The following is an 18,664-nucleotide window of genomic DNA, read 5'->3' as shown; positions in this document are numbered from 1 at the left end:
GCAAAATCCTCGAGAAACCAGAACACCTCCTCGTGACCCGGAAAATGTCTCGGATCACCACCTTCTTTCTTCGTAAATGGATAGTCCAAGAATCCCATGACCTGCCTAGGAAGGTTGACTCTAAGAGATCTGTAAAGGTTGCTGTGAACAATTTTCCGATTCGGGTAAATGCCCAACAGGTCGGTCTCCACCTGTGTATTATAGAGCCACGTACCACCAACTTTGTCGACTTTTTCAAATACGACAACACGATGACCTTCTCTTTGAAGCTCCCTCTGTCCATATTTCCTGCTCTCAGACTTGATGAGATCAAAGGCAGTGACAGAGAGATATGGATAAGGATGGAGTGTTGGGGCAAACACTTGAGGAAAATGTTCAATGCAAGTGGATGAACAATCCTTATTTTATTCCCTTCTAACCTAACAATTTGTCCACATTCTACCTAATTATGAACAACCCACGTGAAAGTTATAATTAACTAAATATTGGGGTGTTACAAATTTTGTTTAGATTTTCTACAGTTGAGGATTGCTCAAAGCATGGATAATTCATATCAGAGTTGAATATGTTTCCCTGCGATTAATGTTCTTTCTTTGGTGATTCCCTTTGCGCCTCTGTTGTTTCTCCAGTCTTATGAATATTAACAATGTGCAGATGGTGTGTTAGGACATTGCTGAATTGTACCTTCTTTCAGTTGGGCTTATGTTTAGAACTAATAGTAAAAGTGGCGCATGGAGGAGCCATCTTGTGAAATTTAGTTCTAATAGAGTGAACAGGAGTAGCTTGGGAACTTTGTTATCGACAATATGCACCAAAACCCTATTTTAGTGGAACTTCCGCCGGGCTGCCCTCGTCATAAATAAATACAGAAGCCAAAAGAACAGACGTTAATGGTGAGACCAGAACAAACTACAGCTAATTGTACTTCGTAAATGTTAAATATTGGAAAGAGCTTAACCATAAATTTCAGTATTTCACATCGTTACAAAATTTTCAACTTCCCACTGCCTTGGGTATGATAAGGATGGTATGCATATACATTTATTGTTGCCATAGCCAGATGCATCCAATAAAAAGTTAGCTGAAAACAACCCCCAGCCCCACAAGAAACAAAATAGTAATGGGCTTTGATTACTCATTTCCATTCACGGCAAGATAATCGACTTGCTGCCTCGAATGGATTGGAAGACAGCAGCCTGGCCTTGCAGTGCAGGTAATTTAGTAAACTGTTTGTACTTGTACCGTAGAGAAAAATGTCTGCCCATAAATCTATCCTTTTTCCTTTTACTCCATGGAACCACTTGCATTAAGCCTTCGTAAATACTTTCCTGCCATATCCAAAAAACAAATCAACAGCTTTCTGGATGTTGTAGAACAAGAAGTAAAACAGAGGTCAGGGTACCAAGATTGTTAATCTCTGTGTGAACTTAAGTATATGATGTGTGATTGAGTACTGATTCATTTGCGCTGACGAAAACTACAAATGTAGCACAACAGCACTACCCCTTTAAGAGTACTGAAAATAGGCAAAGAAAATAAGAGAAAAACTTACCCAGAAGTGGGACATGGAATGAGAGAGACTGGGAAAACTGTCAATCCTTCTGATTTCAGTGATCTTGGTGCCACTGCTGGCTTCTCCTTCTTTATCTCTGCTGCATTCACTGTCTCCATCACCAGAAGCTGCAAAGACATAACTATGGCCATTAACTTCTCTTCTAGGTCTACCCTTCAAGGCCCTTCTCCTCCAAGGACCAAGAAACACTTTCTCTTTGTACCCTCTCTTGCTGAGAACCATAGTCCCAAGCTGCACCATCTCAGGACTAGCACTGCCGACAGAACGAAACGACCCATAACACACTTCCCATTCTGAAAGAAGAAGACTGAAACCTAGCCCTGCCCATGTAAGGACCTTCCAAGACCGTGGTGGGTGAGGAAAGTTTTGTAATCTTGGCATCTAACAGCAACCTAGGAGGAAGTTCCAGGCACTTTCGAGTAGACTCATTTGGAGTAGGAAAAAAGTGGCAAGCGTTGTACACGGCTTCGGCTTTCCCGGCTCCTCTTCCCAAGTAAATGGGACTGAGGCTGCTGAGACGTAAAATGGTGGGGTTAACGTCCCTGATTTTCCGGCGACTGCATTTGCGCATGTGAAACTGATAAAAGCGGTAGCTTCGACGTGTAGCTTGACTCTTCCTCCGCTCCCATGATTTTTCTCTCTTTACGTTTCCCCACTAATCTAATTCAATGATGTCAATTATAATAAGAGAGAGAGATTAAAGTAACGTACGAAAAGGGGAGACAAAAGGAAGCAAGGAAGGTCCAAGTGAGAAAAAAGCCAGGCTTTCAAGTAAATCACTCGTCGCTATCTAGCCAAGGTTATCCAAAGGGCCGAGGGCGTCCTCATATTATTGCTATGACCTCTCTACTTGACCATTATCTTATCATGTCAACTTATTTTATGCATTTAGAAGGTGTTGACTAAGGCACCTAACTCTCCCATTTGTAAATGAAACAAAAAGGGTGGAGAAGAAAACACAAAGATTATACGATGAGCAGTAAAAGCACTTGAAAGAATCTACTTTGTGATGATCTCAGCTTTATTCAACTGTTGCTTGCTACTTGCTTTGTCCTTCATTCAAATATGCATAGCACCGGCAACCATAACAAATTTGGGAACTATATATACATCTATTGTGTTTTTTTAAGATAGTAACGGGGAGTTACTCTAAAACTACAGGCTGCGATGGACTGAGTGGATGGTCGATCTTATGGAAATTTTAAATTTATATATTTTAGATAATTTTTTTTATTTTTTATCGATAATATGTTTTTATTTCTTAAAATTTTATAAGTTTATCATTTCTAAAATTTTAAAATTGTCCTTAACATAAAATAATGCGTTCGTGAACCTACTCTCAAAATAGATAGAACCAGCTGCTGATGATGAAAGAGTAAAAAAAAATTGAGGGAGCACAGATGTTCATGAATAAAGCTTTAGATTCGATATGTTGGACTATTTTTAAGTGTACAAAAGGGAAAGAACTCGTCACCCCTTTCACTTGAAGCCTTTTTCTTTGAAAACCCATCAAATATTAGGTCTTTCTCGACTCCCATTTTCATTTTTCACCACTTTTCAAGCATTTTGTTCATTAAAAGAATCCACTTTGGACGTTTTTGAGTATCTGGAAAGATGTTATAAACAACATTTCTTGGATGGACTAAAAGAAGGGAACAAAAAGAGAGCAAGGGAGCACATGATGCCAAATTATATTCCAAAGGCTACAAATTTGAAGGAGAATATATATATATATATATATATATATTAAAACAATCAAACTTCTTTCATTATCTTTATCTTTATATGTTAATATTATTACAATTTATAACATTAGTTTATTGATATTTTCGTATACCATTGTTGAAAATATAGACTGCAAAATCACACCGTTAACATTGACTGAGAAAAATAAATAACAATTCAAAAGTTAAAGTCGTAAATTGTGTCGTGGAAAAATCACTACTTAGAAATGAATTCGCGTCAATGTGTGTAATTGCTCCAATAGGTGGATCGTCCCCGAGATTAACACAAGGTCGCTCCAAATTTTGTACACCCGAAACCGGAGTGGGACTGTTAGCAATTTTGCACTTCTTATCGAAAAGTGTAGAGAGAACAACTTTAGAAACACTAAGAGAGTGAATAGTGAGTTGTAGAGTGAGTTGAGAAGTTGAATTCAGCTCTCTATTTTAGGCTAGAAATAGGGGTATAATATCCAACAAAAAATTAGTTTAACTCCTGATATTAACCGCTTAAATTAGATTATCTCTTTGTCTCTCCTTTGAACAAAACTACAAATCAGTCCAGATACATCTTAACGTTCTAATTTAATTTAGGAAAATAATTGTTAAATTTATTTAATTTTAGATGAAACCTTTCACATTTTCATTTGTTCTTTCAAAGAGAAATTCCACATGTGTCGAAGACACATATAACCAAAACCACAAGACAGATGACAACAGCGGTGCATAAGAGTCCCCCTTATTCTCTATTACACAAATAAGGAAGTGGAGAATGCAAACCTTAAATGCTCATTTCAATAGTGTTTCCATCTCTATGTGGTATTGAGCATTACCAACAACCATGTAACGACGTAACTATTTGAGAAATTATGTAAAAGATCAATACTTTCTTTTATTACTAAATTACTGGATGAGTATATACTCTTTTTAATATATTACAATTATTAGTAAACAAAAAACATGATTGCTCAATTATCATATATGATATACAGAGGAAACCAAATTACATATGACAAGTTATCAGTTTATTAATCTCTTACCTTTTTAATTTAACTTAAGCATCAAGCGTTCCCACAACTACCATTGTTATGCAAGAGAAAACCGATTGTCTTCCATACCAACGGGAAATGTGTGTTACTATCGTTATCCCAGAAAAGAAATTTGTGGCTAAACCTGAGTAATAAGGACCAACAAGACAACATACCATTAAACCAGTTTTAAACTTTATCATAACACATCGGGGAAGTAGCCAGGAAGTGGCTAAACCTTCAAGATTGGTTCTGAAACTTATTAAAACAAACGTAAATCTCAAGGAAAAACAACAAGATAATGTCTTGGTCGGTTTTACTTGGAATATGTCATCCATGGGAAACCAACCAACAAGAACTAATTGCAAACTAAATGCCAACATTTGTACTCTTACAGGTTGATTCACTGAGTCAATGGAACTGCACCACAAACCAACACAGTAAAGATAAAACCTTACCCCAAATCTTTATATTTCTAAATTTGTTAGTGTAGTTGCGTCGGCTAATGTTTAAGCCGATTGCATGTGAATGAATCAATAGAAATATCAAAGCGTAAACAAAGATACAAGAGTATTTGTTTACACAATTCAGATTAATCAACGATCCTACTTCTATTAAGACTTGCTTAGATAGATATCCGCTATTAGTATTCTTTAACACAAAAGACGTCAATTTTCAACTTAATTACACATTAATTATAGGCTCTTCTCTTATAATATTATTCGAATTTGTCTCTCATTTAAGTAATTCACATCAGTTATTTAACACTTGTTGTAAATACAACTTTCGAAACTCCCAATAAAACACTTTCATTATTAATTTAATTTGTGCGAAATAATAAAACCATCAATGCCTTATATAATTCAAAACATAAATTTATTAAACATAGATAAGGGTCAACTTGAGTAACACGTCTTTATTTTCCACTTCAATTTTTTAGATTTTATCTATAAAAGTATATGCTCAGATATTCCATTTAGAACAAAGAAACTTCCATAAAGTCCCTACTTTCCAAACAAGTAAATTTTACAATACAGTGCTTTATCAAACAAGGTCACTTGACAAATGAAGTCTTCCATCTCATCAACGTTTATCTTTTAAAAAAAAAATCATTGAAGTAAATCAAATTTATTCATGTGAATAAAAGTATGCTCAAATAAGAAAATTTTGTGATACACTATCCCGAAGACTTCAGTTTCGAAACCAATAAGAATTTAATGAAAAATCTTCATATTGGTCTTCACAACACGTCATCTAATATGAAATAATCCTCTAGAAAATGGTAATACCATTTAAACAAAACATGCCATCAAAATAATTTCAAAACATTGTGATCGAAAGTGTCCAAATCACTGATGGACACTGCCTCAGCCATTGGTGAATAGAAAACTACTTCCACGTCTTTTGCAACAACAAAAACCTAAAATGTTCATAATAGTCTTTTTATTCTTTTACCATAAACCAAATTTAGTTTCTCCACCTTATTCTTCTATTGTCTATAACAAAGGTCTCTTCGGAGAAAAACTGAGCAAAATAAACTGACAACATTTTCCTTACCACCAAGAACAAAATAAAGCCATTTAAAGAAGAAGGGTTTCAAACTTTCAAGCTTCAAAAGTATTATCTGAATCCGCGCTTACAGTCGTCTCTTAACCCTCCAAAGATGAGGAAGGTAATTTGCAACTTGAACTCATCTTTTTCACCTCCTCACTTGAATATATGTAGATCTTTCTTACCATGTTGCAAAATTCCCTGCAGTTTAAATAAACGATGAAATGTGTTTTTCGAAAAATCAGCTATGAAAAATGTATGCATGTGTATATAGAAAACGAGGTTCTAAGTTACTTACACCCAAGGATCGTCTCCCACAAGCATCATATCACCCTCATCATCAATAAAAACAATAGTCCACTGACCGCCACAATAAAGCTCTCCCTTGATATCAAACATTTTCTCCAGCTCATTTCTGAGATCATCATATCCTTTCAATGCAGTCAAGTCAACAGCACGATCAACTGCTATCCCTTGCATGTGTACCTTAATACGACGTCTTATGGAAGTTTCATAACCCTGCTTAGCCTGCATATCTTGGGTTAACGTCTTTGATGCAACTTGCTTATGCCCCTTTGAAGTTCCCGGGATCTGATCGATATGAGATGCAACTGGCATAGACCCTTTTACACCATTGTAATCAACAGTTGTGTTCATTCGATCTTTGTCTGAGGGGCCAGCTACAGAAGTGTTATCTGTCAAATTAAACCCAAACAACCGAAGGCCTGTAAAAAGTCTCAAATTTTCTTTTTTCAGTTTGGTCGTGCATCAAGCTCTTGGCATAACCAACAAGATCAGTTTGCATTGTTTCAGTTTTGTTGTTGTTATCTGTTGAATCAGGAAAAAGGTTTAGAAAAACATTCACAAAAGGAGAATGTATCCGACCCTTTTTAGTTAAAGTCATTGATTTATAAACTCCACTACCATTATCGACTTCTTTCTGCTTCATTGTCCATGTAACTTGGCTTTCACTGTTCAATGTGCTTCCCACTTGCCTTAGTTCATTAGATTGGCTTGGCCCCCGACACCTAAAGGCTGAACCAGCTGAATTTGTAATAATTTATACAATTTCAATTAATAAACAAAACCTAAATAAATTCAGTACTCAAAACTCTATAAAATTATTAAAACAATAGTTTCCCCATACCAGAAGATGGAGTATCATCAGGTCGCAGTCTTTTGTTTTTTAAGGCTTGTTGTACAATATTCACAGAAACAGGAGCAGAAGCCACAATTGGCTCAATTTCCCAAGGAGAAACTCTTTCTGGTCTTTTTATTGTTTCAGGTTCATCCCACTGAACCTAAAAGGACAAATAGTTGGAAAAAACTACTATTAAAAACAAGAAAAGTAATTCAAATCACTAAATCAAAACTATATTCTTCAACCTTCAAGGACCGCCATTTAGATTCCGACCAATGTGGGGAAATATCACCAACCCCAACTATAGTACCTGTCAACCTGATGTTAAAAAGAAATCCACATAGGTAAAAGGATCAAGAGAGAAAAGATAAAAAATGACAATAAATGGAGACAAACATACCTTATTTCAGCAGAGTTTTCTCCCTCAAATCTCATCTTAAAACGCATGCCGGTAGAGAATCTATTGTTAATGGCCTTCAAATACTTATTTACTCCTATCATGAATTGGCTTGTCCTGAACAAGAGAAACAGAAAGAAAATCATTTCAAAGATAATCATAATAAAAAATGGTATTGACAAGTGTTGACCATGTTACACGAAGAGACAATGTTAAACCTTGGTTTGTAGTACACTGCAAAGAGTGTACGAGTTTCAACAGCATGAAAAGCATTAGCAAGTACTCCTAAATGCATGCTCTGGCTGGATATCATCGACGAAGGCATTGCAATTTGTTGACGAGCAAGCCGTCTAACCCCAACTCTTAGTTCTCCGTTATCAGCCCTAGTAAAGCATGTAGTGCAATTACAAGCATAAAAACTACAACAACAAAAAAAACCATAACTAAAGAAAACATGCATGCACACACTATAGATCTAAAAGCCCAATTACCTCAGAAAGACAAATGCATCTTTGGCAACTAATCTTTTAGATGTAACAAAAGTGCTCCACCCTGTTGTGAGTAAATGTCTTCGTGGTTGCCCTAGTCATTTGTAATTACAAGATAAAACTAGATAGAGTGAGAAAGAAGAGAGATTCAACTTTCCAATTAAGAGGTTTATTTACTAATACAGAAACTATCACACACTAAGAACGCAAATCTTATATGACAACAAACTATTACCTCTAAATATATGCTTGAACCGCCACTCATACCCATGAAGATCTTTGGCAACTAACTCTTGAGTTGGAGTTGCTAGGTTCATATCCTGTTCAAAATAAATAGAAAGAGTTTTTTAATCAAACAACATAATGTTACAGTATAAAAGTTTAATAAGGATTAGTAATGGAAAAGTAAAGTTTTACCAAAGGAGGAAGGCACTCTGTCGCATGCTTCCGGAGAACCGAGAACCCTCCATGAGTGCTAGCGTCTGATGCTGTTAAAATCTTACAGAAGGAATGGACTATTCTCTTTGGAGCCTCATTTGGGACGGGATCAGGATAATGAGGCTCAGCTTGCTATAATGATAACATAAGGATGCATCAAAAACAACAAGGGAAACCAACTATTTTCCTCAAGACTGGTCAAAGAACTAATTCCCTAAACATTATTTTCCCTCGGTAAATCTATCAGCTGAAAAAAAAAGGAAAACCATGAAATAAGGACTGGATAGCATTTACATACATATGCTTCAGGTTGCAAAGTGATCTGAGCATAAACCTCGTCTGTTTCTTTTTCTGCCTATATAGATAGAATAAAAAAGAGAGAAATAGTTAATAAGATGATTACGTCAAGCTCCAATAAATAAATATTAAGAAATAAAATCAAATATAGAATACCAGGAACTCCACGTGAGCAACTCTACATAGGATCTTTGAGGGAAGATTAAATCGTGGGGCTTGATTGTCCAGTCCTTCATTAGTTGATGCTTCTAACTGCAGAATACATCAGTGTGCTGAATTTTTTATAAACAAGAGGATGGTTGATTTCGAAATTTCTATCTAAATCGTAACTATTTAACCAAAACGAAGAACCCAAATAATTCTTTAGAGATAATTACTTGTTCCATGTGACCCTGAGGGAAGTAAAAGACTCTCTCGTGAAGCCGAGGAATCTCCACCAACGGGCCTGCGCATAGCTTCCATAATTGTGAATGTAGATCATCCTTAGTCAAACCTATCAAACAAAAAAATGAAAAGAAATTTTATTTTGAAAAATCTATTCAATTCACTAGTTCAAAAAGAGGGGAAAAAGTAAGATCAAACAGGATCCAACCAACAGAGACCATAGAGGGGAAAAATAGGAAAAACAATAACTTCAAGCTTTGGTCGGTTATTGTGAAAACGCAAGAAAAACTAGCCTTCAAGGATTTGTCATGATGTAAAGCTTCCACCAAGAAAAATTGAAGCTGATAAACTAAACCCAATTGAGCTTAGTTCATTTTCTTTAGCAAGAACACCAATGTTCATACGATAACGATACAACAATCTAAACTCTAAAAACTAAAACCTTTTTCGTTTTCTTCTAGTTTCTCAACAACCAAACAAAAACTATTTTCTTAGACACCAAAAGAAACCAACTTTTTTATAAATTCTAACTCAACATTCACCTAAATTAACATGAGCAATCATGAAACCCCTTGGATTACCTTCTAAATTAGCCATCAGAACAAGATTGTACCGACGATGCCAAGAAAGTAAAGCACAAAGAAGAAAAATAAAACGTCTTTGAAGCCAAACAGAGTGGCTGAGTCTACCCCATTAATGATAATAGAGAAGATCCTTAGGAAGAGGCGAATAAGGAAAGAAATTAAAATTTAAAACTAATATGAAAAAGACCAATTAGACCTGACGGTTATATATGAATTCTTCGCTGGTAGTTTCTATGTAACGACGGTTGAAGATTATTTCCTTTTCTTTTACATCTTTTAATAATCTTTAGCCACGTTTCGTTTCCGTTACAAAACCAGTTTCTGCTTTTGTCTGTTCCCTTCAAAACCGCCTTCCTTTTGAAGCTCCAATACTGCTTTGTCCAATTTGAAGCACTTACAATGTAAGCACTCATGTAGGGAGATATGACACATTATTAAAGATTCTCAACAACAGTGTTAAGCACATAGAAGCCTTGTTCGTCGGTGCTAGAGGATGAGATAAGCTTGTTGAAAATGTCAAGGACCTCATTTAGTATTCCCTCTTGATCGAGCTCATGGGGTGCCTTTTGAAGGAAAGCCTGAAAAAAGAAGGACGAGGCAGGAATATTTGAAGATCCCTTCAATGAATCAGGTGGGAGAAGATGCAAAAGATCTGCATGTAACTTGGAGAAATAGGTGACCCTTTCAGCTCAATGAGCTGAACCAGCAGCTCGGAAGCATAAGGCAAAAACTCAGTAACATCATTGGCCAAGATTGTTTGGAAACTGGGAAAGAGGCTTGCTTCAAATGCTGATATAAGAGAGACATCCCTCTCGCATGCTGATAAGAATGGCCACAAACTCAAAAAGATGATTGAAAATTGGAGTTTTGGGATTTCTGCAAACTTCATTGAGAATAGAGGTTAACCCATGAATGCAAGGCCCTGCAATCTCTCTGTGCAAATGTCCGCCATTCCAAGAACACACATTAGACATTTCATTACATACTGACTCTCCTCGGACTCTGGAAACTTCAAAACACTGAAGGTCTTTCAACAACACTGGCACACAAGGAGTAACACCAGCTTAACTCTACCTAGCTTTCCCCCCCTTCATCCTTGATAAGCAAGAGTTTTTCAATACGGAAAGCAGCATAAGAGTTCAACTACATTTGATTTCGCACCCAAACACCTAACCGAATCTGGGAACAATTGAAATGCAACAAGCTTTTGTATCAGACCATAAAACATTGTGAAGAATTTAAGAGATTAGCATCTTGGCTTTGCAAATTAGGGACGATAACAATGTGAAGGTCTGAATATCCAGAAGATCAATTGAAACAGAAGTACCACCAACCTTCCGTTGCAAGCAACACAACTAAATATATTGCACAGTCTTTGTCCTTCCAGTTGCCAGAAGGGTTTGCAACAAAGGAGTTCAAACAAATTTTGTATCTGAATAGAAACAATATTACTGACTTCCTTTGTAATTGGTTGCAACTCCTTTAAGCAGTTCACAAGCTATCCTTATCTGCATATCAAGACCCCTCCCTTCCATATCTCTTCTTATGAACTCAAAGTAATTCTTCCCAAAGAGCACCCCACCCATGGTCATCCCTCAATTGCACATTTGGAATCACAATATGCTGACAAATCTGCTGTGTAACACCCTTAGATGCAAACCAATTATGATGCTAGCTTGTACTAACCGTGGTATTAACTTCATTGCAATAACAGCCAGTTTTTCACAGCCGGAAGGCGCACACACATCTGTAAGCAAATTACAAATGTCTAATGCCAAACCATTTAAATAACCTTGAAATTACTCCTCGTTCTTTTATACCTAAAGACTAATATTTTCAAATATTGCAGCTCTAAGCTCATCGACCAATGCTATCCCATCAGCTACTCTCATGTGAACGGTAATTTAATAAACTCAATCATCCAGTCTCACATATTATCCTCAAATAACTCAGACAGTTCCTGAAAGTCCAACGAATAGAAAATCCTACAACATAACCTTCAAAGAGAAGTCAAACCGCTGCCGGAAGAGGCAGCCGTTGATTCAATTAATGAAGTGATCTTAAGAAAATCTCTAACAATGGAGCCGCAAATATATCGAAACAAGTCTTTAAATCTTGTAAAAGATTGTTTTTTTTATACTAATGCCTAAATTTCTAAAAAAAATGAATTGGGAGTCCCGAGAATACCGTTAATGGAAGCATAATCAACGGATTGGGAAGCCTTTTGAAGATTGGAGACGATCTGCAGTAGCAAATTCGGCCTAGATTTAGGGAAGCCGTACTTTCCGATAACAGCTAAGGCTTCGCAGAGCTGGATTTGAATGTGAGAAGAAGATAACATGACAGATGCGGTTTTCTCTTTGATAACGTTCTTTTCGTGGTCGAGAATAGGGAATCAAATCGGCCAGTGATGGGATCATTAGAGGGAACCTAACGGGAATGTGGTTTTTGAAGTTAACAGAAGCGGCTTGACGGACCTGCTCTTCGGCGTAAGGCTCGGCAACGAGACTGAGAACGGTGAGGCCACAGTTAGGACGAGCGGCGGCTTCAGAAAGCGAAGACTCCGTGTCAGAGATCTGAAGAGAAAGCATTGTGAGAGGAATTGAAGGGTTTCAGAATCGCATTCCATTATCAATTTCAAATTCAAACAAAAGAAGAAGAAGAATCTAAGATCGCCGGAGTATAAACGAGCGAAAGAACATAATTTGGTGTAGTAATGCAGAGAGTGAAGCGGCGGAGGAGCGAGGCTTAGTTAAAAAAGGGTAAACTACGTATTTAGTACATAAACTATCAGTTTTACTCCGTTTTAATATTTAAACTTTCATTTTCTTCAAATTCATATTTAACGTTTAGTTTTTGTTTCATTTACATCGCCGTTAAAAATTTAACGGAATTTTTGCACGTGACACTTTTTTATAAGTAAATTATATCATTCATCATTTAATTATCATTTCACTCTTATTTTGGTCATTAAAGTTTAATTTTTTTAATTTAACTACTCAACTTTTAAATTACTCATATTTTAATCACTATAGTTTATTTTATTAATAATATTTTGTGACATGATTTTTTATTAATATATAATTAAGGCTTAATACCCAAAAAAGTGCTTGAATTATATTTTTTTGTGAATAGGTGCCTACAGTATTTTTTGGACAGTCTAGGTACCTAAAGTCACAAACGTGACTACTTTAGGTGCCTATGACGTAGCGACTATTAGTTTTATCCGTTAAGTGAAACGTGTCACAATCTGGCAATTTTGAAATTTATTTTTTTAAAAAATATTAAAAATATTATTATATTTATAAAAAAAAACTAATTTCTTTTTTAATTGCAAAAAAACCTCAAAATCCCCAAATCTAACACTAACTCCTGTCGCTGCCCTTTATGGCCACAACCACTATCGCCGATGTAATCCTTGCCACCATCCTAGTTATATGTCGTCATAGTTGTCGTCAATTGGTCGTCGAAATTGTGTGGGATCGCGATTTTCATCATAGAGTTCGTGTGGTATAAAACGTCGATTCATCGTTTATCGATTACGATTTCATAGGGGTTTTGGTCGCCGGGGGGAGGTGAGGTCAAGTAGAGCTTCGTCGACGGTAAAGGGCGGTGGTCGGCGTGGGTTTAGGGGTTGAAATAAATGTTTTTAAAGTTTTGGGGTTATTTCAAAATTATTGTGTTTTCTTTTTAAAAATATATATAATTTTATTTTTTAAATTTTATATAAAAATTTTAAAATTATCATATTATAACACGTGTCACTTAACGGAGGAAATTAACACCGTTGACGGCCATAGCAACTAAAGTGATAATGTTTGTAATGTTAGACACCTGGGGCCAAAAAATATTGTAAGCACCCATTCAAAAAAATGATATAGTTTGAGCATTTATTTGGTTATTAAGTCTATAATTAAAAAAAACCTTTTTGAAAGTTATAATGATTAAATTAGGTGTAATTTGAAAGTTAAGTAATTAAATTAAAAAAATATTTCAATGGCCAAAATATGAGTTATGAATGATGTAATTTACCTATAAAAATGTGTCAAGTAGTAACAGTTCCGCTAAGTTTTTAATGGCAGGATACTAAAATGAAACAAAAACTAAACGTTAACTATGATTTTGAAAAAATTAAAAGTTTAAGTACTAAAAATGGTTAAAATTAATAATTTAGATACTAAACACGTAATTTACCCTTAAAAAGATTAGACGCTAGAAAACGTTTTCAGTTTGTTTAATGTTATAAAAGGTATCTGTCACAGCGGTTAAAAAAGTTATTATCTAACACGTATTGTATTTATAAATTTTTGATTTAAATTTCTTAAATCTCTAATTTAATCCATATTAATATCGAAAGACTTTCTGATTGATCAGAGTCATTTCTAACGAGTGCAACGACGACGAGAAAAATAGTGATAGAAAATTATTCAGTCAATGGACTTTTCAATATTCGATTTCACTTTATTGTTGTCGTCAATAGCTTCTTTAAAGATAGATGTAAGATGAACGACAATAAAATACCATAAAAATCAGTTGTTGCATCATTCAATCAGTTGACATTATCATTATCGCCGTCGAAATTTATCCACCAATCACTTAATTTGGAAAATAAGGTGTTTTGAGCTGTGACATATTTTGTAAAAAAATAGAAAAGTTTAGAGTTTTTTTAAATTATGTAATTTATTTTATATAAAAATAAAGGAAATAAAAACTTAACTTACGTATAAAATATTGATTTTGGTTGATTGACTTTTAACGGATTTGTTTAACGCCTGTTACGACGTATATACTTAAAATATAACTTTTGTAACTTTAGGTACTTAAATTGATCAGAAAAATATTTAGGTACCTACATGAATTAGTATAGTTTGATTTTTTTTGTATTAAGCCAAAAAGAAAAAGGTTAAAGGGTATCTAACTACCTCAAACTTTAAAAAGAAATGTAACTCTTGAAATTTTTTTAATATTTAATGTACCTTTCGAACCCAAAAAAAAGTTAATTTAGTCTATATATCATATCATTAATTACTATAAACTGCCATATTAATATTGTAGATTGCCACATTAGCGTTGATGACTGCCACATCAACATTTAATTCAATTAATCAAATAATTATATTAGTTTTGTCAACAACTTATAAAGCGAGTTATTAAAAGTTCTTAATTGACAATCTCCTCTTCCTTAGCTTATGAGTTCAATATCCATAGAGAGAGAGAAAATTATCTTCTAAATAGAAATTATTTAAAAAATATATATTATTTTTTTTCAATTTAAGTATGACATTAAATGTATAAAAAGGTGAAAGAAACATTAATTTAGGTATCACATTAAATGTATAAAGTGGGAATTTAAGGAATGAAATAGGGAAATTGGGTGGGTGTCTCAAAAAGTTAATAATACAAGGGATGGGCCTTTTCCTTGTTTATCAAAGTCGTAAAAACAAATGGGTCCCAAATATTAAAAGCTCAACGGACACTGGCTCAATAGGTCCAAATTTTGAATTAAGATTATATTGCAGTGATTTATATATAATATGGTCATTGCAAAAGAGATCATTGTGAGTTGTTGATTTGCCTTTGACTCGATCACCGGCCACATGTCGTCCGTCTGTACCAAAATTTTGCAGTTGGAATCTTAATTGCTGGGTCTTTTTTCTTTAATACTCCCATCGCCTATTATGTGTTCTCAAAAATTTTAATTGACCTGAGTTCAAATCCATAATGTTGTAATCCATATTATAAATGTAGGATTTGACTTAGTGTATTGTAATCTATATCATAAACTCATGATTTGACTTGGTACGCGTCTAATTCTTTTCTAAGTTTCAGATTTGATTCTTCTCTCCAACGTCATGATTCTTTAACTTATTTCCCTATAATCAAACGAAGACATGCCGTGCCACTTGTAATTATTTGATTAGAGAGTAAGATTTATTGAATTAAATTAAATTAAAATTAGGATTAAATTAATAGAATGTTTAAGTTTTGAGTTGATGACCAAATATGTTATTATATTGATGATAGATGACTTGATTAGTATAGTTTAAATAGTTAAATGATTTGATTAATAAAATTAAAAGATAGATGATTATATTAAAATCTCTTTATAATTGAATGATCATGAGTATAATCTATTCTCTTTATAATTGAATAAGCATGTGTATAATTTTATAGATTAATCTGTGGGGATAATTTAAACATAAAAATATTTTTGCATTTACCATATTAAAATTAATATATAATCTTTACTACGTGAGTGGAGTAATATGATATTTCTACATGTTATCTCATAAGAATATAGATAGTGTTAAAGGTATAATTTTTTGGATGGAAATTTGTTAATAGTAGTTATGTACATATATTGCAATGTAGTTATTCAATTTAATTTTTTTAAGAAGAATAATATTTTTTTACTATTAAAATTATTTAATAAATCTAACATTTTATTAAAAATTAACTGCTAGCTAAGTAAAAAATGTTTTCTTGATTTCGATAAAAAGAATACATTAGCAGCACCAGTTTTTTTAGACACATCAAAATTTTCCATTTTACATCACATCTTCAATTTTCACGTCCTCCGTCGGAATCTGTCACCGTTACCCAATAGAAATGTTTATAAAGATAAAAATATCAGATAAGAAAATTCTGTTGAATATAGATCAGATTAGATTGAGTCAACTCAATCAGTAACTAAAGCTCAATTAGTTTCAAATATTAATCACTAAAAAAATGTAACAAATATTATTTTGTAATATTCTAAATTATTAAAAAAACAATTTAATATTTTTTAAATAAAATTAAATTCTTCAGGGATCAACATTATATATACTGTACAGCAAAAAGAAAATTCAACATTATAAATATAGGCAAATTACCAGAAGTAAAAGCAAAATTGATTTTTTAAATAATATTTAATTTTTTGAATTAATCACCGATATCCGATCTATGGATTGACTAATTCAGATCGAGTTTTACAAAAACAATAATGATCCTTCCAATCTAACTTGCTTCATTCACAAACATAATATTAACATAATAAAAATTCTAATAGATAAAAAAAAAAATTCTGGAAACGGACGCTATCGCCCCTAATATTTGAACAGTGGCTTGATAGGAAACCTGTGATGTAGTACCAAGTTTCCAAGCCAATGCCAAATCACAAAACTCGAAGCATTTAGTATAACATGCCATAACTGTAGTACATATACAGCAATATGAAGAGGCTCATTGATTCATTTATGAATTTATTCTTTTCTACCACACCATCAAAGACATGCCAAGAACTGTTGCAGAGCCTCTCCTTCCGGCCACGCCGAGTCGGCCGCCGCGAATGTCCATTGACAGCCACTAATCATTAGCTCCGGCAATTCGATTTCACCCCAGAAGTCTTCACCGCCATGTCCATTCCCTTCTTCGGCTGATACGTTGTTTTTATTACGCGAAATTACCGAATGCGCCGCTTTTGCAGCTGCGTCCTGAATATCTCTAGCCGTGCACGTCGACGGCTTCGGTAAACCTTCCACTTCGTCGGGAAAATTTAGCCGCGCCTTACTTCCACGTAAGCAAAAGGCGGCGACGTCGTAAGCTTTAGCAGCCATTTCCGGGGCGGGAAACGAACCGAGCCAAATGCGAGACTTCTTGCGTGGTTCTCTGATCTCCGACACCCATTTGCCCCACTGTCTTTTCCGGATACCTCGATAGACAGCATGCCGAGTGCTGCCTCGCTTTGTGTCGTTAGTTTTGCCGTTGATGGTGGTGGTAGAGCTATTCAAGTCATCCTCGGTGTACGTTGGTCGTTCCATTGCATAAAAACCGTTGGCTTTGGTGTATCGTGGGCACTTATATTTGCATCAGACAAGTAAAATTACAGGAACACCCATAATAAACAGTGAGGGATGTTACTTGTAAAAGAAAAAAACATTTAAACTAAACTAAATTAAGTGTAAGAGCAATTATAATATAATTTATTAAAAATCAAAATTAAATAAGAAGGTACATAATAAGACATGAAAAAGAAACTGAATAATACAAGTATGACGTAAAACTGTATCCTGCCGTCATTGTCGTAGAGCTCCAAAACGGTAAAAGGTGAGGTGTCCGGAAGTCTCATTACAAACCCAGAATTCCGTGACACCTTTTTCTTCATATGATTTTCTGTGGCTTCTTTTTAGTTGCGTTAATTTTGACAATGAATCTTTGTGGGTTAATTACACCACTCCATTTCAGTGCCTGCTGGTCTCCCTTTCTCCATCTATTTTCCAACTTTGTATGCTATTAAAAATATCCATTCTACTCCATCCCACATCCACTCTATTCGGAACGAATCGTGTTGAACGATTCGAATTTTACCGACCTCAAAATATATACATATAAGGTTAAATATGTAAGTTTATTTGTGATCATTATAAACTTTATGATAAATTTGATCATAGCCTTGGTATTAAGAAATGTTTTTGATAAATGTATAAATAATTATTTTCCAAATAAATAAATGTAGTAGTCAATTTTAATAGGATGAAACATGTGTACCACGTCAATGTCATGTTTTCCTTTATATTCCTTTTGTGGTGGCTTTTAGGTTCAGCCGTAGCAAAGCTAATCCAGAAGGAACTACAACCAGCAATATCTCCTACGATTTTTCTTTTAGTTTTCATATTCGAATTAGATTATTTTATTCATAAAATACATTTAAATTTCCGAATGTTCAAATCTATCTTTATATTGGTTAATCAGTTACAGCTAACTATTTAACACTTTATATATATATATATATATATATATGCACGTTTTGCAATGGGTGTTGAGAATGTGATAGATGTTATGTTTCTTGATTGGCACCGAGTACTGATGTTAACTTGGTTTCCCAGAAAACATGCAAGGAAATCGTGCATATGCCTATGCTGCTATAATTTGACCCCTTGGTACTATTTTGAATTCCTAGACCAACATTTACTTTCCCCGGCAATTAAGCGGTGGTTTGTTGAGATATTGAGCTGAAATTGTCTAAAAGAGACGATGTTTGGGCAGCAAATATAAATCAAACTTTCGTTACCCGAGCTTTG

At 34.4% G+C, this 18,664-nt stretch overlaps 3 protein-coding genes and 2 pseudogenes across 3 annotated transcripts; all 5 read right to left on the bottom strand.

Annotated features, from left to right (window-relative positions):
* Positions 1-983: 983 nt before the first annotated feature.
* LOC120141173 lies at positions 984-2,530 on the bottom strand (annotated as a pseudogene).
* Positions 2,531-5,971: 3,441 nt separating this feature from the next.
* Positions 5,972-6,530, bottom strand: LOC120141270 (auxin response factor 9-like). Its single transcript, XM_039156197.1, has 2 exons — positions 6,172-6,530; positions 5,972-6,074 (listed from the first exon to the last, which is right to left on the bottom strand). The coding sequence occupies exons 1-2, from the start codon at positions 6,528-6,530 to the stop codon at positions 5,972-5,974; spliced, it is 462 nt and encodes a 153-aa protein (XP_039012128.1).
* Positions 6,487-9,876, bottom strand: LOC120141198 (auxin response factor 18-like). The gene is made up of 13 exons (XM_039156130.1): positions 9,799-9,876; positions 9,012-9,127; positions 8,791-8,886; positions 8,636-8,692; positions 8,317-8,469; positions 8,135-8,219; positions 7,903-7,993; positions 7,630-7,794; positions 7,415-7,528; positions 7,260-7,332; positions 7,021-7,174; positions 6,798-6,917; positions 6,487-6,701 (listed from the first exon to the last, which is right to left on the bottom strand). Exons 2-13 carry the CDS (start codon positions 9,018-9,020, stop codon positions 6,577-6,579), a joined length of 1,242 nt encoding a protein of 413 aa, XP_039012061.1. The 5' UTR covers positions 9,021-9,127; positions 9,799-9,876; the 3' UTR covers positions 6,487-6,576.
* Positions 9,858-12,284, bottom strand: LOC120141197 (annotated as a pseudogene).
* Positions 12,285-16,845: 4,561 nt separating this feature from the next.
* On the bottom strand, positions 16,846-17,404 carry LOC120141185 (ethylene-responsive transcription factor ERF023-like). The gene has a single exon (XM_039156121.1). The coding sequence runs from the start codon at positions 17,402-17,404 to the stop codon at positions 16,868-16,870; it is 537 nt and encodes a 178-aa protein (XP_039012052.1). The 3' UTR covers positions 16,846-16,867.
* Between the last annotated feature and the right edge of the window lie 1,260 nt (positions 17,405-18,664).

Source organism: Hibiscus syriacus, unplaced genomic scaffold, assembly GCF_006381635.1.
Source record: "Hibiscus syriacus cultivar Baekdansim isolate YM2019G1 unplaced genomic scaffold, ASM638163v2 tig00110794_pilon, whole genome shotgun sequence".
NCBI classification, from domain to species: Eukaryota; Viridiplantae; Streptophyta; class Magnoliopsida; order Malvales; family Malvaceae; genus Hibiscus; species Hibiscus syriacus.
The sequence above is the reverse complement of the archived record's forward strand: the minus strand, read 5'-3'. Positions and strand labels throughout refer to the sequence as shown.